The 20,125-nt window shown below is 47.6% G+C and overlaps 1 protein-coding gene across 5 annotated transcripts in view; it reads left to right on the forward strand.

The window, feature by feature from the left end:
* Positions 1 to 20,125, forward strand: part of CLIC5 (chloride intracellular channel 5) — a 191,804-nt gene that overhangs the window by 153,967 nt on the left and 17,712 nt on the right. For all 5 annotated transcript variants that reach the window (XM_075598545.1, XM_075598544.1, XM_075598547.1 and 2 more), the window contains 2 exons: positions 2,110 to 2,235; positions 13,926 to 14,032. In XM_075598545.1, the coding sequence (XP_075454660.1) occupies positions 2,110 to 2,235; positions 13,926 to 14,032 (233 nt within the window). The remainder of the gene's footprint in view (positions 1 to 2,109; positions 2,236 to 13,925; positions 14,033 to 20,125) is intronic.

Here is a 20,125-nt window from a genome sequence, read left to right on the forward strand (position 1 = left end):
ATTGCACTTAATTTTTCTAAAATTACTGAAAGGAACATTTTCTAACCACTTATGAAAGTGGTTACTAATTCTTTCAGTGTAGTTGATGCAGCTTACTGGTTTATTATATATGTTTGTGTTCTTCAATGTAGAAGATCTAGAAAATCAATCTTAGTTCTACTATAATTGTATGTGAATTTTAAATCGAAATGATTGGAATTGAGATATTCTATAAATTGTCTTAGAGTTTTCTCATTGTCTTGCCAAACAAACACGATGTCATCTATATATTGATTCCAAAGCACCAGGTTTGCACTGTATTCATTATTAGGCCAGATGTTTAGCTCCTCCCACATGCCCATGAAAAGATTGGCATAACTTGGCGAAACCTGGTGTCCATAGTGATACTCGTGACTTGTAGAAAAATCTCTTTGTTAAACCAAAAATAGTTCTGTGTAAGAATAAACATATCCCTTTAACAATTAAATCAATCTGCGTAATATCCAAGCCTACATCTTTCTCTAGAAAATATATGTAGCTGCCTCACATTCCTTGTGAGGCTCAAGGTGATGTTACGTCACATGTAATAAGAAAGTAATCTTCCCTCGATTTAATCTGTTCTAAAACATTACCTGTGTTGTTTCTTTGAGGTAAGATTTCAACTTCATAACTGATTGTTTAAGAAAAAAATCAATATAGGTTTCATGTCAGTGATTGAATTCCTGAAACAATAGGTCATCCTGGGGGATTAAGCTTATCTTTGTGTAGTTTTGGTAGGTGATAAAAAATTATCAATATGGGAAGTTTAATGACAAATACAAGTTCTTTTTAACTTAAGACTCTGCTTTTGAATCCTACTGTTAGCAAGTTTTCAAATTCACAGTTTTTTGTTGGATTATGTTAATATAATATATGTGGAGGTATCTTAGTGATTCTATAATGTACTGGTCTTTATCTAAGACTACCGCTCCTCCCACCGTATCAGCTGGTGTTATAGCAATGGAGTCATCTTTACTTAACTCCTTAAGTGCTGCGATCTGTTGCGTATTTAGATTTTTCTTTCTATGTTTTTTTTCCCTTTTCCAATTTTTCTAGATCTTCTTGTACTATTTTTCAAACATTTCTATGTTAACCTCCCTTACGACAGCTTGGGGGAAAAAATTACTTCTCTGAATGGAGCATGTATAAATCTACTATTTGGGTTTTCACCTTTTTTGTGATGCTAGTTATAATATTGTTATTCTGCATTCCTTATTAGCCATATAGATTTTACTTAATTGATCAGGTTAAAAATAATAAATGACATCACTCCGAAGAAGTTTTTGAAGCGAAATGCGTAGGGTTAATTCCCCGGACTTCCTGAGTATCTCTAAGAACACAGAAAAAGGAAGTCTACACAGCAGCACAGGCATCGCCCCGTCCGCTGACATCATCTGGCGGAGATGAAGAGGAGGAGAGACTTGGAGGCCACACTGCAAATCTTTCTTTTATTTGCAGCTAAACAATTTTATCAGTACGTCGCTGTTTGTTCTGCCTATGAATTAAGTGTGATTATAACCAGATGGATCAGTGATGCACAGACCAACCCCTATCGGCATTCCCTATTCCAGTGTTACGCCAAAAAATAAAAGTGGATAATTTGTGATTGAATTACTTTTACAGATACAGTCTCCCCTGCACAAGCTTGATATACTACTCCAAAAAAGTCTTATTTTTTTCCCCTCAATGCTTGTGCATGGTCACTACCTGGATAGATATATAGTTTTTACCATGTAGTAACTGTGGACAGTATAATGCCAAATATCCCAGACCATACAATAAAATATAATTTTTAATGATTGATATCTGGTTATGTGAACAATGCTGTTAGTGTATTGATTCCTAAATTGCCCTGAACAGGATAGAGTTAAAAGCAATTGTTAGGGAATCACAAAACCACAAGAGATCCTCCCAAAAACGTATTGAGTTTTCAGGAGAGAAAACTATTGGAGGACTTCGGAATACAGAATCTGATTGGGAAGAAGATTGGGGAGAGGTTTAAATCTGTTTAAAGAGAAAATGTTGTAACTAGTTATGTGAGACAGCACATTACTATTACAGTGTTTCATGATGCTGTGCTCACCTTTACAGAAAACCAGCAGACCTGCATAACTTGGCACCAGGAACTCATCCGCCATTCCTGACCTATAACGGGGAGGTGAAGACTGATGTGAACAAGATAGAAGAATTTCTTGAGGAGACGCTAGCACCAGCAAGGTAATCCCAATATAGTGAATGGTCCATAAGGATAACAACTTCTAAGGCCTTGTCAATGGTAAGCGGGAGCACGACCACATGTCTTGTCTCCCGCCCGCTTACCTCTCCAGCGATTGAAGGACTGCATTCAAAGAGCAGACACGGGCAATGGGGAGGCGTGTCGGGGTAGTGGCCGTGACATCACGGAGCTGGTTCGCCCTCATTGGTGCGAACCGCTCACGTGACCTAGAGACAAACAATGTTGTCTTGCCACGCATTGGTCGCTTCGGCACATGCACGCATTATGCCCATGCACATAGGCCTCCATTGGTTTGAAATTGGCGCGTGCGACCGTCGGAACCACTATGGACGCAGATTAAGTATATGAACTACAAAGAATTCCTAGCAAATGCTTTGTTTTTAGCATAGGCGGTGATGTCTTCATAAACCGGTGGGAAATATTAAGGCCCAGATTCACAAAGCTCTGTTATTGACTTAACAAGAAGTTAATTTAACAAGAGGTTCGGTTAAAAGCTGACGGGTATCCTCAAAGCTGCGTTAAGTGCTGTATTCAGCCGTTACAAACCCTTACGTTACTATAACAGAGATAAATGCTGATGATATGCTCGTTATAGTCAACGCAGGGATTTAACATTACTTTAGTTACTATAGTTATAGTTAAACTTTGCGTTACTCACATCCATACCCTAGAAAGCAGCAAGGAAGAAATGTCCCCAAAATACCACAGCATGGAGTTAAAAGTCCTTGTTTTCTTCAGCAGGAGAGGTGCTTAACCCCTTAGAGTGCGTTCACACTCAGCAATATATAGGAACAATCAAATAAAGGGCCACACTCAATCCCATAGCAAGCATATCACTCACATATTAGTAGTGAATCCAGTTTAGCATCATATGGCACACATGGCTTTGGTGTTGAAAAAGTGTTACCTTTATTCAGTAAAGGAACATATCACACAGCAAGTGATGTTTCAGATTCATACACGTACCTGATGTGTGAGTACACTTACAGTCTGTGTGTGTGGCGGGGATACAGAGGGGTAGGGCTCAGGAACTAAGATGAATCAAAAATCTTGTTTTTTATTCAGCCAGAAGTGCTCACAGCTCGTTCAGCTTAAGCATAAGTAAAGGAAACAGTCTTAAACGTAGTGTACATGAAATAGTCTCTGCTTGAAGGTATATACTCAGCCCTTGCTCCTGGGCTGTCACTTCCACGCATGCTTCTGGCATTCCACTAGTTCCAAGGAAAAGGATCTGGGTTTGGATCATTGAGCCTGAACTTGCACTGGAGCTGTGAGTATAAACAGGAGCTAGAGAGTCTGCCAGGGGCAAAGCAATCCCTTTGGAAACCCCAGTACTGGACTATAAGTATATATGAATCCAATAATCCTGTGTAACAGGACTAGCCCAGTTACAGTGGGGGAATATGAAATTATTTTATGTCAATATACAACAGTTTTGATTAAACTTAATATATTTTTACCTTTTAGAGGTATGTATCTCGTGGACCAGTGGGCCCCGAAGCTGAAATGAACACGGTTCAGCTGCAGACACCATGTGCTTCTGACCTTTCAGTCAAAGGGAAATGCTTCTTTACAGAAGGATTTAAGGGATGGCCTTCATGTTAACCCTTTTCACACTGCAACATTATCTGTAAGCGAAGGGTTTCAACCCCACCCCCCTTCTCCCCCCTCTCCCTGGGCGGTTTGTACATTATCAATTGGGACAAAGCCAAAAAGGTAATTTGCGGGCAATTTGTGCCTTCTCCATGTGCATAAAGCTTATCGTTTGATCTCGTAATATGTAGTGCGGAGCAAAAGAAGTTTCCACCTCCTCGGATTTGGCAGATGAAATGTACACAACTCTGCTCCATTATATGGATGCAGACTCTGATACATCTCATTTTAATATTGCTCCACGCTACTCTTATCCAAACTGGTCCAACCCCCCCACCCCCCAAGTCACTAACCAATGCAAGAAGAACAAAACTGATACAAAGATCTTGATACATTGACGCACAGAGTGACGGACTCAAACGGTTCAATTAGCATCATTTTTGGAGCACATATCTAATACTAGTACACAAATCCAATGCATAGGAACACTTTACATGTCCCTCACTAGCTATCACGCAATCTCCATTTTATGAGGTATTATACAGTATATGAAGTTATTGGTTCTCAATCATGATTTTAAATTATTTATTTATTTTTTATTATGTTTACAATAATAGAGAATAATACAGAAATGTAAGATGTGGTTTTAAAGTTTTGGCAATAAATAAGTATTTTATAAAGTTTATCTAGTCAGTTGGATAAGAACTTTAACAAAAGTTATTTTATTAATTGTAAATTAGTTTTTGGCCACAAACCTTTTGTGCCTTTATTGCCAAACTTGTTTACAGCTCAGCAAATTGCTACCTGGTAGTATAACTGCCAATGTTGCTGTAGGAGAGTATTTACCATCTCATTACTAACGATAAAGCATAAAAGTACTGCATAGTACTGCATAGTACTGCACATTGCTTGTATTTTATATTCTTTTGTAAATATTTCTAATACTGTACATCAGTGGAACACATTCTTACTCTGCATATAAATAAACACTATGTTCAAAATGATCAGGACCAGGATGAACAAAAATGTGAATCACATATAACGTTATTTAATCATTCACAGCAGCCATTCTCCATACACATGCACGCCCACCTCCACAGCCCAGAACACACTAATCACACTGCACAGTGTCACACATTAGACATTGAGATTCACCTAAACCTGGGTTTCCTGATTCAGTCTTTGAAAGCAACCAACACCATTTAAATATTTCTGTAATTAACACTTAATTAGTTACATAGTTGATTAACCTTAGCACTAATTATCAGTAGGACAAGTTGCTTAGGTATGTGTTGGGCAAAACAGAATTAGGTGAGCTATGACTTACCCCTATAATGGAATGCACGAGTAACACTAAATCATTCAATACCTCCACGGAGTGTGCAGCTGGGAAAAAGAATTGGCATAACATTTATGGAAAACAAATACAGAAATCCTGTGCTAATCCCAAATTGACTTGCAATTTATTAGTGAAATTCTACATTTTGATCCTAAGTCTTATAACGAAGGAGGCATTTAGTTCCACCTTTAGATCAAAATTCGAGCCTGCTAACCCCATGAAGGTAAACTCTATTGTATCAGGTATTTACACTAAATGCATAATATGACTCATTGTCTTGTGGACTAAATATCATAAAATATGTGAAAGGGCCTAAAGGGTTAAAATAAATGAAGCATGTATGCGATCTGTGATTCAGTGCAATTAAAACTGTCAAACAAAAAACAAAAACAGAAATACAATTCCCTTAGCATTATGAAGGAAACATTGTGAGTGCACACTTCTCTTGTTTGTCTGTCACAGACACTCACCACCTTCTCTTAGGCCCGGGCCATAGAGGGGTGGGGAGTTCCGATGGCATGTGCATTTTCACCAAAAACTTCTCTCTCTGATTTCCCCATTTCCCCTTTTCCTCTCTCTGACCAGCATCTCATCTCATTTTCTCCCCTTCTGCACCTCCCTCTATCCCTCGTTTCTGCAGAGACCTGTCTATTAATCCAGGGGTGCGCAAACTTTTTCGTCTGCGCCCCTCTGCCTGCTCTCCCCCACTGCTTGCTTCCCCCTGCCTGCTCTGACCTTTTGTCTGGCGTCTTCTGATGTCATGTCAAGTGACCCCCACGGGCTAATTTTGACGCCGTGTCGCCAGAAACTGCCGGAGATCAAGTGAGTTACAGAGGCCTCGCGAGCGATTCCCCGGCATTTCATTTAAATGCTTTGAGGAAGAGCATGGGGACTCGGTAAGCGCTGCACCCCCCCCCCAAAAAAAATCACGCAACCCCCAGTTTGTGCACACCTGTATTAATCTACCGGCTCTTGCTTCCACTTTGCGCTCCACCCTCTCCTCTCTCTGCTCTGCTCCAGACTCGGACAACCTGGTCACGAAATACAACTCTGTCCTCTCTTGATCTACATGTCCCTCTTTTTATCTGCCTTTTTTGCCATTCTAAACCAGACCCTGGCTAAACTGCCACCCATGCATCATGGGCGTCCGCAGAAATGTTTTCAGGGGGGGGGGGGCATAATTTTAACTAGACAGAGAGAGAGTGGGTGTGGGGGTGTGTAGGTGACGGGGTGGGTGACTGACACTTGGGTGGGTGACTGACTGACTTGTGTGTGACTGACACTTGGGTGTGTGACTCACTGACTGTGGGTTGGTGTCTGTATTCATTCACAGACAGACAGACACAAACACACACACTCTCCCTCTCAGTCTCTCCCTCTCAGTCTCTCCCTCTCAGTCTCTCCCTCTCAGTCTCTCCCTCTCCCTCTCAGACTCTCCCTCTCAGTCTCTCCCTCTCAGTCTCTCCCTCTCAGTCTCTCCCTCTCAGTCTCTCCCTCTCAGTCTCTCCCTCTCAGACTCTCCCTCTCAGTCTCTCAGACTCTCCCTCTCACTCTCTCAGACTCCTCCCTCTCACTCTCTCAGACTCTCCCTCTCTCAGACTCTCCCTCTCTCAGACTCTCTCTCTCTCAGACTCTCCCTCTCTCAGACTCTCCCCTCTCTCAGAATCTCCCTCTCTCAGGACTCTCCCTCTCTCAGACTCTCCCTCTCTCAGACTCTCCCTCTCTCAGACTCTCCCTCTCTCAGACTCTCCCTCTCTCAGACTCTCACTCTCTCAGACTCTCCCTCTCACTCTCTCATACTCTCCCTCACACTCTCTCAGACTCTCCCTCTCTCAGACTCTCCCTCTCACTCTCTCAGACTCTCCCTCTCACTCTCTCAGACTCTCCCTCTCACTCTCTCAGACTCTCCCTCTCACTCTCTCAGACTCTCCCTCTCACTCTCTCAGACTCTCCCTCTCACTCTCTCAGACTCTCCCTCTCTCTAGGGTGACCAGATTTTGAAATGAAAAACCGGGACACAATTTTTTTTTTACATTAACAGTTTATTTATTGTATTACACTTATACTTTACTACCAGTAGTCCTAATTACGCGCAGTGCACGTGTGTGTGTGGGATGGCCTCACTAATCTAACAACAAAAAAAGCCAGATGTGAATGACTTCTGTACCCCTTAACCATTGTCAGGACGCCCCCTCTTCACAATTTCTAAAGCACCAATCCCGCCTGGGATCTTACCTGATCCGCAGTCCCTCAAGGTACTATACTGGAGGGGGAGGTTTTCCCTATCTGTCTTCCAATGTCTCCCACGTGAAACTTGAGTCAGATCTGGAAGAAAGCAGGGTAGGTTACTTCGGTGTAGGTATACGGCAGTTAAGAGACACAGAGAGAGAGACACACACAGAGAGAGAGAGAGAGAGAGACACACACACAGAGAGAGAGAGAGACACACACGGAGAGAGAGAGACACAGAGAGAGAGAGACACACACACACACAGAGAGAGAGAGAGAGAGAGAGAGAGAGAGAGAGAGAGAGAGAGAGACAGAGAGAGACAGAGAGGGAGACAGAGAGGGAGAGGAGACAGAGAGGGAGACAGAGAGGGAGAGGGAGACAGAGAGGGAGACAGAGAGGGAGAGGAGACAGAGAGGGAGACGGAGAGGGAGAGGGAGAGGGAGAGGGAGAGGGAGACAGAGAGGGAGACGGAGAGGTGAGAAGGGAGAGGGAGAGGGAGAGGGAGACAGAGAGGGAGACGGAGAGGGAGAGGGAGACAGAGAGGGAGACAGAGAGGGAGACAGAGAGGGAGAGGGAGAGGGGAGACAGAGAGGGAGACAGAGAGGGAGAGGAGAGGGAGACAGAGAGGGAGACAGAGAGGGAGAGGGAGACAGAGAGGGAGACGGAGAGGGAGAGGGAGACAGAGAGGGAGACGGAGAGGGAGAGGGAGAGGGAGACAGAGAGGGAGACAGAGAGGGAGACGGAGAGGGAGAGGGGGAGACAGAGAGGGAGACGGAGAGGGAGAGGGAGACAGAGAGGGAGACAGAGAGGGAGACGGAGAGGGAGAGGGAGACAGAGAGGGAGACGGAGAGGAGAGGGAGACAGAGAGGGAGAGGGAGAGGGAGACAGAGAGGGAGACAGAGAGGGAGAGGGAGAGGGAGACAGAGAGGGAGAGGGAGACAGAGAGGGAGACAGAGAGGGAGAGGGAGACAGAGAGGGAGACGGAGAGGGAGAGGGAGAGGGAGAGGGAGAGGGAGACAGAGAGGGAGACGGAGAGGGAGAGGGAGAGGAGACAGAGAGGGAGACGGAGAGGGAGAAGAGGAGCAGAGAGGGGGACGGAGAGGGAGAGGGAGACAGAGAGGGAGACGGAGAGGGACGAGGGAGACAGAGAGGGAGACGGAGAGGGAGACGGAGAGGGAGACGAGGAGAGGGAGACAGAGAGGGAGACGGAGAGGGAGAGGGAGACAGAGAGGGAGAGGGAGACAGAGAGGAGACAGAGAGGGAGAGGGAGACAGAGAGGGGAGGCAGAGAGGGAGAGGGAGACAGAGAGGGAGACAGAGAGGGAGAGGAGACAGAGAGGGAGAGGGAGACAGAGAGGGAGAGAGGGAGAGGAGAGGGAGAGGGAGACAGAGAGGGAGAGGGAAGACAGAGAGGGAGAGGGAGACAGAGAGGGAGAGGGAGACAGAGAGGGAGAGGGAGACAGAGAGGGAGACAGAGAGGGAGAGGGAGACGAGGGAGAGAGGGAGAGGGAGAGGGAGACAGAAAGGGAGAGGGAGAGGGAGAGGGAGAGACAGAAAGGGAGACAGAGACAGAAAGGGAGAGGGAGACAGAGACAGAAAGGGAGACAGAGACAGAAAGGGGAGACAGAGAGGGAGACAGAGAGGGAGACAGAGAGGGAGAGGGAGACAGAGAGGGAGACAGAGAGGGAGACAGAGAGGGAGACAGAGAGGGAGAGGGAGACAGAGAGGGAGAGGGAGACAGAGAGGGAGACAGAGAGGGAGACAGAGAGGGGAGAGGGAGAGGGAGACAGAGAGGGAGAGGGAGAGGAGACAGAGAGGGAGACAGAGAGGGAGAGGGAGACAGAGAGGGAGACAGAGAGGGAGAGGGAGACAGAGAGGGAGACGGAGAGGGAGAGGGAGAGGGAGACAGAGAGGGAGACGGAGAGGGAGAGGGAGACAGAGAGGGAGACAGAGAGGGAGACGGAGAGGGAGAGGGAGACAGAGAGGGAGACAGAGAGGAGAGGGAGACAGAGAGGGAGACAGAGAGGGAGAGGGAGACAGAGAGGGAGGCAGAGAGGGAGAGGGAGACAGAGAGGGAGACAGAGAGGGAGAGGGAGACAGAGAGGGAGACAGAGAGGGGAAGAGGGAGACAGAGAGGGAGAGGGAGACAGAGAGGGAGAGGGAGACAGAGAGGGAGAGGGAGACAGAGAGGGAGAGGGAGACAGAGAGGGAGAGGGAGACAGAGAGGGAGAGGGAGACAGAGAGGGAGAGGGAGAGGGAGACAGAAAGGGAGAGGGAGAGGGAGACAGAGACAGAGGGAGACAGAGACAGAAAGGGAGAGGGAGACAGAGACAGAAAGGGAGACAGAGACAGAAAGGGAGACAGAGAGGTGAGACAGAGAGGGAGAGGGAGACAGAGAGGGAGACAGAGAGGGAGACAGAGAGGGAGACAGAGAGGGAGAGGGAGACAGAGAGGGAGACAGAGAGGGAGAGGGAGACAGATAGGGAGAGGGAGAGGGAGACAGAGAGGGAGAGGGAGACAGAGAGGGGTGACGAGAGGAGACAGAGAGGAGACAGAGAGGGAGAGGAGACAGAGAGGGAGACAGAGAGGGAGAGGAGACAGAGAGGGAGACAGAGAGGGAGAGGGAGACAGAGAGGAGAGGGAGAGGGAGACAGAGAGGGAGACAGAGACAGAGAGGGAGAGGGGAGACAGAGACAGAGAGGGAGAGGGAGACAGAGACAGAGAGGGAGAGGGAAGAGGGAGACAGAGACAGAGAGGGAGACAGAGACAGAGAGGGAGACAGAGACAGAGAGGAGACAGAGGACAGAGAGGGAGACAGAGACAGAGAGGGAGACAGAGAGGGAGACAAAGAGGAGAGGGAGAGGGAGACAGAGAGGGAGACAGAGAGAGAGAGGGAGACAGAGAGGGAGACAGAGAGGGAGAGGGAGACAGAGAGGGAGACAGAGAGGGAGAGGGAGACAGAGAGGGAGAGGGAGACAGAGAGGGAGACAGAGAGGGAGATAGAGACAGAGAGGGAGACAGAGAGGGAGAGGGAGACAGAGAGGGAGAGGAGACAGAGAGGGAGACAGAGAGGGAGAGGGAGACAGAGAGGAGAGGGAGACAGAGACAGAGAGGGAGACAGAAAGGGAGACAGAAAGGGAGACAGAAAGGGAGACAGAGAGGGAGAGGGAGACAGAGAGGGGAGGACAGAGAGGGAGACAGAGACGGAGAGGGGAGACAGAGAGGGAGACAGAGAGGGAGAGAGGGAGACAGAGAGGGGAGACAGAGAGGGGAGACAGAGAGGGAGACAGAGAGGGAGACAGAGAGGGAGACAGGGAGACAGAGAGGGAGACAGGGAGACAGGGAGACAGGGAGACAGAGAGGGAGACAGGGAGACAGAGAGGGAGACAGGGAGACAGAGAGGGAGACAGGGAGACAGAGAAGGAGACAGAGAGGAGAGACAGAGAAGGAGACAGGGAGGGAGAGGGAGACAGGCAGGGAGAGGGAGACAGGGAGGGAGAGTGGGTGAGAGGGTGGTTGACTGACATGTGGGTGGGCCCCAACTCACCCGGGCCTGGGACGCCAACCCCGACAGACCCCCGTTGCCAGCCCTGTCCCCCATTCTCTCTCTACTTCCACCCCCCATTCTCTCTCTCCCTTCACACCCCCCATTCTCTCTCCCTCCCCATCCCCCATTCTCTCTCTCTCTCCCCCCCATTCTCTCTCTTACCTGCACACAGCCACTGATCTACAGACACTCAGACAGACCAATACGCACACTGACCACACACAACACTCAGCCACAGAGCGCCAGACAGCGCCAGACAGTGCCACAGCGCCACAGCGCCACAGCGCCACACACACACACACAAGACAGCCACACACACACACCAGACAGCCACTCACACAACACCAGACAGCCACACACACACACACGACAAACACACACACACACACAAACTCACACACACACACACACACACACACACAACACACACACACACACACACACACACACACATACACCACACACAACACACACACACACACACACCAGACAGCCACAAAGACAGCCACACACACACCAGACAGCCACACACACACCAGACAGCCACACACACACACCAGACAGCCACACAGTCACACACAGCCACACACACACACAGCCACACACACACCAGACAGCCACACACACACACCAGACAGACACACACACCAGACAGACACACACACACAGCCTCAGACACACACAGCCTCAGACACACACACACACACCCACACACAGCCTCAGACACACACACACACACACACACGCCTCAGACAGACAGACAGACAGACAGACACACACACACACACACAAAGTGGAGCAAGAGATGCAGCGCCGGATGTAAGTGCCTGGGGGGGGGGGGGGAGGGAGGCCGGCGATCCGACCAGCCAGAAGTGCATCACCACTACCCGCCCCCGCGCTCATCTTCCACATCAAGGGGACGGGGACGGGAGCACCAGGACAGGAGGGAGCACCAGGGCAGGAGGGAGCACCAGGACAGGAGGGAGCACCAGGACAGGAGGGAGCACCAGGACAGGAGGGAGCACCAGGACAGGAGGGAGCACCAGGGCAGGAGGGAGCACCAGGGCAGGAGGGAGCACCAGGGCAGGAGGGAGCACCAGGACAGGAGGGAGCACCAGGGCAGGAGGGAGCACCAGGACAGGAGGGAGCACCAGGGCAGGAGGGAGCACCAGGGCAGGAGGGAGCACCAGGGCAAGAGGGAGCACCAGGGCAGGAGGGAGCACCAGGGCAGGAGGGAGCACCAGGGCAAGAGGGAGCACCAGGGCAAGAGGGAGCACCAGGGCAGGAGGGAGCACCAGGGCAGGAGGGAGCACCAGGACAGGAGGGAGCACCAGGACAGGAGGGAGCACCAGGGCAGGAGGGAGCACCAGGGCAGGAGGGAGCACCAGGGCAGGAGGGAGCACCAGGACAGGAGGGAGCACCAGGGCAGGAGGGAGCACCAGGGCAGGAGGGAGCACCAGGGCAGGAGGGAGCACCAGGGCAGGAGGGAGCACCAGGGCAGGAGGGAGCACCAGGACAGGAGGGAGCACCAGGACAGGAGGGAGCACCAGGGCAGGAGGGAGCACCAGGGCAGGAGAGAGCACCAGGGCAGGAGGGAGCACCAGGGCAGGAGGGAGCACCAGGGCAGGAGGGAGCACCAGGGCAGGAGGGAGCGGAGCACCAGGGCAGGAGAGAGCACCAGGGCAGGAGGGAGCACCAGGGCAGGAGGGAGCACCAGGACAGGAGGCAACCCCTCACCCCCCTGGCGGCCGCACCCCTGCACCTACCTACTATCACCGTGGGCGGGTGGGCAGCCACGGAGACCCGGGGAAGAAGGGGGGACACTGCGCAACCACCAGTAGAGGAGCGGGAAGATTCTGCGTCACGGACAGTCACGCGCTCACTAGCAGCAGGCACAGGAAGTGCCGCGAGCGGCTGTGAGCGGGCTCGGGGGGAGGAAGGGGGGGTCGCAGGTGGGGGGGGAAGCAGGGAAGATACGCGTGCGCTTCCTTGCACATCGTGAGCGCGCTAAATCCTGTCACGCCAGTGCCCTCTGTCCCCCGCTGTTGGCAGCCCAGGATCCAGGGGGGGGCAAGCGCCCTCCCTTGCCCCCCCTGCGGACGCCCATGCCATGCATGCTGCATTCCTGTACTCATTCCTCTGAATGGCTCTGGAGGGAATCTCATACTCTCCCGAACTTTATTCACTACAAATGTATCCTGTCCTGTTTGAACTCTGCCCTCTCCCAGGCTAAACAACCCTACTTTGCATCACTAATAAATACTCACAAGTGTAACCCATGCTGACTCTTCTCTGTCTTTGACTCTTTACTCAGACCACTGTCTGTTATCTGTCTTGCTTCCTTCATTTACCTTCTGGACTTTGCTGACTATTTCGAGACAAAGGTGGATCAAATTTGACAAGGCCTCCCCTCTGTATCCTTCTCACATTCTACACCTCTTCCCAACTCTCCTCCTGCCTTCCTGGACACTTTCCCCTTTGTAACAGAGAAGGAAGGGTCGATGCTGATTCTCCCTCTACTAGTTGCCTTCTTGACCTCGTTCCCTCCCATCTCCTCAAACCTCTCACTCCTACTCTAATCCCTACACTGACACGTATTTTCAACTCCTCCCTCTACTCTGCTCCCTTTCCCACCTTTTTCAAGCACACCAGTTAAACCTTTACTCAGAAGCAGCAAACTTGACCCTAGCTGTCTGTTTTTTGTGGCATGTCAGGGTAAGCTACTCTATTCTCTAACATTATCACTCAATCTTGTGGAAATCTCAGGTATTGTGAGGGAGGTTTCATTGATATTCAGTCATTTGTTTAAAAAATAGTGTTTTGGGGGTTTTTTTTGCACCAGTTTTGCAATATTATTGGGAGACTTTGATTTCCAGTCTCATTATCTCTGCACTGCATGGATTATTTTGCATTAAAGGTAAAGAGAATACGTTTTCAGTCTCTTTTTTTAAATTCTCCTGCAGGTATCCCAGGCTTGCAGCAAAGCATCGCGAGTCAAACGCTGCCGGAATTGACATTTTTTCCAAGTTCTCGGCATACATCAAAAATACGAAGCAGCAGGATAATGCTGGTAAGTCACTGCCAGGCTGTCTAGAAACATCCATTCAAGTGCTGATCGTAAACATCACTGAATACATTTTCCATCCATTTTAATAGACATGCAGTACTATGGACAAGAAAATATTTTGTTATGTCATCATCCCCACAAACTTTATTTAGTTCATTCTAATTATGTACAATGGTGGAGGAGTTGGGAGAGCTAAAGCAGTTTAACTCAGACATGGTCTTAGAAACGTGAGTTATCAAATCTGAAAATCAACCTGGTTAAATCTATAAAGGCATCTGCCACATAACGTCGCTTCCTCTATATCCACATAACTTAAAATGTTTAACACTTTCCCGAAATCCACACACCAGTAATATAAAGCAAGACAAATACAACGGAGTTTTACAAATATATATATATGTATATATATATATATAACCCGGCACATATCTAAAAGTATTTCAAAGAAACATATCACAAAATATATAAGTTCTGTAGTATTAGATAATACTTGCCATATTTTTTTTATTATTCAACTCTTAATGCCATTTTTAATGAGTTTTAATATACTGAGCATCTTTTTGATTTCTTTTAATCTAACACACTGAGTTACCAAGAATCTCAGTACTTGTGCGTGTAGGAACTTGGGGTGAACACGTATACCGGTCCTACAACTGGGACCATAGGAATAGGTTCAGACACAGACCCTGCCCAGATGAGCATACAATTTGTTTTTTTTGGGGGTGTCACAAGGAGACAAAGTGACTTGCCCGAGGTCACAAGACGCTGACACCAGAAATTGAACTAGGTTTCCGTGCTTCAAACTCAATGTCATTGGTCTCAGTCAGTGGGGCCTATTCTATAAACTTCAATACATTTTGCTCAGAAGCTATTCAGAAAGCCTTGATGAGTTGGTTAAATCGTGCGGGGAAAGCATTTTCTCGCGATTTCAGGCTCCCGGCCAAACACATCGTGCTGGAGCCGGCAAGAAGCCCAAACTCGCAATTTTTATAAAATCGTGCAATTCTAGTAGCCTTGATAATCTAATCGGGACTCTGGAATTGCGATTTTATCAAAGATTCTTCTCGCCAGTGAAAGCTGGCGAGAAGGGGTGCGAGAAAGAAAAATGCATTTTTCCTACATTGGATTGATGCTGGGGTCTCAGGAGCAGAACCGCGTTGATTTCAGGTCTGGGGACCCCCTGCTTCCCAAGATACAGGCCCCGTTATGGGGTGCCGGTATCCCCATACAATTTTTAAATGTCGCACGTCACATGACCGGGACATTTAAACACATAGGAGATACTGGCACCCCATATCTGGGCCTGTAACTCGGGAAGCAGGGGGTCCCCGGACCTGAAATTAATGCGGTTCTGCTCCGGAGACTCCCTGCTCACGTACACTAATATTAAAATGATTATAAAAACACTGCGATCGCTTGCGAGATATGTGCAGGGAGAGGCGGCTCTCTCTATGCAGCTCTGCTGCCAGATCGTACGGGGAGACCTTTGAGTGAGGGTGAGATTTCACCGCTGCTGTGACGGGCAGTTTAGGCATTTTCCTGCCGCACGGTTTGAGAGGTGTTCAGATTCTTTCTGAATACCGTGATAACTGAAATGACAAACCGTTCGGCGAGAGGGCAGCAAACTCATCGAGGCTGCTAGAATAGGCCCCAGCGCTTTTACCCACTGAGGCACTCCTTTCCTTTGGTTTGTATGGCAGGTTTTACTCTGGAAAGCAGCATCTTTGCCGATCGAGTAAGGGAGAACGAATCGATCGGCAGCTTAGGTAATTAGTTTTCAATAAAGGTGATCAAAGGCTGCATTGTGTATATTAAAACAAATCTTTATTTTTTTAAGTGCTGCTTGGATTTCCTCATTAAGATTACTGTAATTCTGAGTTCTGACAACCATTAGTAACTTTTAGGATTTTTCTACAATTTCTATACCATTATTGCTCTGACCACACTAAGCTGAGTACTTCTCTCTTTGGCCCTTATTCATTATACTGTAAAGCTGATCCTTGTGCTGGAGAATATTTGGTTTCTGTACAGCTGATCTCTTCCCCAGCACAGCGAAGCAGCGTTTCCTCTACTGTACCACGCTATGGAATATGTTGGCTCCTCATAAATAAACAATAATAATCATTGTCACCCTGGGAACTATACGCCCCCTTCGATCTGACATAAGAGAGCATGGAGAGCGTAGACTAGGGGTGGCCAACTCCAGGCCACCAACAGGTTTCAGGATATCTCTGCTTCAGCACAGGTGGCTCAGTCTTTGACTGAACCACTGATTGTGCCACCTGTGCTGAAGCAGGTATATTTTGAAAACCCGAGCTGTTGGTGGCCCTTGAGGACTGCAGTTGCCCACCCCTGGCGTAGGCCAACTCCCTTTCTTTCCCAGCGCAAATAATAGTTTTTATATAGCAGTATATTCTGCATTGTGTGTTTGTATTGATAGACATAACAATGTGAGATTGTCCACGCCCATCTGCATGAGCCAAGTCACCGGTGATCAGAACATAGTGTACTTCCATACTTATAATACAATCATTAGTACACATGCAGTAGATTGCATACAGTAGATTGGGGGTTTTGTGATTAATAACCCTGGGTATAAGCATAACACGCAGAACACAAAATACCCACTTTCACTGTCAAAAGGGGAACGTAAAGCATTACTAAAAACACAGGGGTTTAAGATATGCAGCCGTCTTTCAGCCACCAGAAAAATGTATTATACTTGAAGTCCAAAAAAAGTATCTATTATGCAGACATTTTCACAATTACTATTGAAATGGTACCTTAAACCAGGGGCAAAATGGGGGGCGTGGTGCTTACAGAGGCTCCGCACTGTTCCCCAAAGCATTTAAATTAAATGCTGTGGGACCGCCCATGGCCTTGTCTCCGACGGCTTCGGGTGACGTGTGATTTGACGCCGGAGACAAGGTAAGGGGAAGGGCGTGAGCAGGGGGGGGAGAGCAGGCAGGGGGGCGCACGAGAAATAGTTTGCGCACCCCTGCCTTAAGCAACCTGAAGAAATCTGGGTTATTCATGCGCTGTGTTCACATTATTACAGATCGACGAACCGGTCCAAATCGTTTCCCGGAATTTCCAGAGTTTTTCCATTCAAAATCCATTCCGCGGTGTAAAACTCGCCGACGGATTGTTACAGATTCAATCCACGCGGATTAATCCAAAACCACCGCTGGCTACAATCCGTTGGTAGATTTTAACAATCCGTCCGCGTATTCCGCAATCCGCCGACAGATTTTAAGAATCCAATCCATGGATTGCGGAATCTGCAGATGGATTGTGGGAGTTAAAAAAATAAATTTAAAAAAAAACGCAAAAGGCGAATCGCAATTTTTGAGATTTACCCGTGGAAATCTGCGGCCCAAAGGAACCGCCCGATCCGAGGCGGATCCAAATCCGCAAAAATATGTGCCCTTCTCTACACATTATGTTATTCCTTATTGATATGGATGATACTACCTGTACATGGCAGCGATGTGAACAAACTTACTAAGACATTTTAGTAACCTAGATAAATACGCCGGTTTTTCGCTGCTTGATATATCCGGCCAAAGTCTCCAAGTGACCAAAGTGATGCAAATCTAAGGAAACAAATAACATTGTGGGGGTCACCTGTCTACATAGCGGGGCAAATCTGGGTTGAAAAACACTGCACCCGATTGATCAAAGTTGAAAACCTCCATTGCTTTCAATGGGAATGATTTTCCATAATAAATTTGATGCCGTTATTTAACTCCAATTTTGTATAAATGATAAATGATCCCCCATGTTTTATGTAAAAAACAAAAACAAAAAAAAAAACAGAAAAAGTTCAGCTACTTTCTTTGGACCATCAGGTGAACAAACCTCTGGGAGGAGAAGCTCCCAAGTGAAGGGACAGCTGTTGATGGTACTGGAGAAAGGATCAGCGTTCAGTAACAGGTTAAATACCTCTTAAGAAGGGATACTGCTTCAATAGCCTCGTATCTATATGAAAACAAGCTCTCTAATGGCATTTCCTTAGCACAAAGTTTTTTGCTTAACATGTCACACCCCTTTCCTTTTAAAAGATAAGAATTTAGTGTGACATGTTTCTAATGCAAAAGAAAGTGAAGTTGTTAAACAATATACCACAAAGTGCTAAATGTAGTTGAAATGTTCTCTAAAAAGTACATAGAAAATGTTGGACGAAGGACCCACAAAGCATTGACCGTGGCAGGAGCAAAGGGGGTAGGGCTAAATATGGTGAAACCATTAGACCTAAACAGTGTATAAAGCCCAATTTAGCAACATTTATTATAAATACATTGTGTTAAATATGTTTTCTCATTCAAGCCTTATATCTGAACTCCAAAACACAGGGAAATTCTTCTAACAAAAAATATAAATATTGCATCTTTCCGGGCTGCCAATGGGGGGAAAGGGTCAGACAGGACCACAGTCAGGGCCCAACCCACTCCAACAGGTTTCCCCTGCCTGTCAACTGAACTGGGACAGGGAAGACCTCATGTTTATGCAACAGGGGAAGACCTACCACACATAGCACCCCCCCCACCGCACATAAGAGCCCCCCCCCCAGGGACCCGAAAAACACACACATAACCCCTCCTCTCCCCCCGTGGATCCCCCCAAAAATCACACACACACACCTTGGGGGAGGCTTTCACTCCGGTGCCACACTGATCCGGAAGTTGGGCCAAATTACGGTGCGCCCATGGGGGCGGAGCCTATACTGGCTGGGTAGGGCACAGCCACAGGAAATGCCAGCTGCAGGGGGAAGCCAGGAGACCAATATCCTAAGGCCGCGCTTATAGTGCGCGCGACGCGACGGATGACGTCACCCGTCGCCGCTAGCGAAAGTTGTAATTCGCTTTCCGACGACGTCGCGGGCGACCAGGTCTTTGATTGGTTCAGAGGCTGTCACATGTGACGACAGCCTCTGAAAAATCTACTTTGACCGGCTTGAGAAATTCGCGCCACCAGCGTCGCTCCCGTCGCTCCATCGCGTTGCGCTTACTATAAGCGTACGCGACGGCGGCAATACATTTGTTTTGCCGTGGCGTCGCGTCGCCGGCACTATAAGCGCAGCTTAAGAATCTGATATTTTTAGGTGAATGAAGGTTTGGAGCGAACTTATTTTTTATATTTGAGCAAATTTGAATCTTTACGGATGTGAAAAAACCTACTGCAATAATTTCATGCATGAAAGGTCCGAAACTAGTAAGTAAGCAAAGTGGAGGTGTCAGCCGGATTTCCGGGCGTTTTTGGGGGGATCTGTAAACAAAAAACGCACGGACGAACTTTCGCAGGTTTGCAAAGATTAAGAAAAGTTTGCACCGGTCGGCATTTAATAAGTCAATTAGATTGTAAGCTCTTCGGAGCAGGGCCTCCTTTTCCTAAATGTTACTTTTATGTCTGAAGCACTTATTCCCACTATGTGTTATTTATGTAATTGATTATTTATATGATTGTCACGTATTACTGCTGTGAAGCGCTATGCACATTAACGGTGCTATATACTGTAAATAAATAAAGACATACATACATACTGTACATACATACATACATACATACTGTACATACATACATACATACATACATACATACTGTACATACATACATACTTACATACATACAAGTCTAGCCCATCTCTAGTTTTGATCTCAATCTGACACAGAGGCGTGAGTCTCACGATGCGGGATATTTCACCCGAGGTGGCAATAACTGCCATTAACTGGTATGGCAGATACTGCCAGCAGGGGTATGATATCCCGCATCGCGCCTTGATGACTCCTGGCCAGATAAGCTACTTCACAGCATAAAATAGGGATCATAGTTAGGCAAGCGCTCAGAAAAAAAAGAAAATAGCTGAAAATGGATGAAAATACAAAGAACATAACATCTTCCCGCTGATGCCCATTATCCTCACAAAAAGAATTGATTCCAGGTTGTTATAGGAAAAGAACGAGCGTGTTTATTTCTTCAAGTCAGTTCAATTAACGCAGGCTTCATTCCTAACAGCTCCCCCACAATAATGAAGAGACTGTCTCCGTTAACAACACCCCTTTCTTGTCCTTCACAAGACAAGCCATGCTCTTGCCA

Source organism: Ascaphus truei, chromosome 4 (genome assembly GCF_040206685.1).
Source record: "Ascaphus truei isolate aAscTru1 chromosome 4, aAscTru1.hap1, whole genome shotgun sequence".
Taxonomy (NCBI): Eukaryota; Metazoa; Chordata; class Amphibia; order Anura; family Ascaphidae; genus Ascaphus; species Ascaphus truei.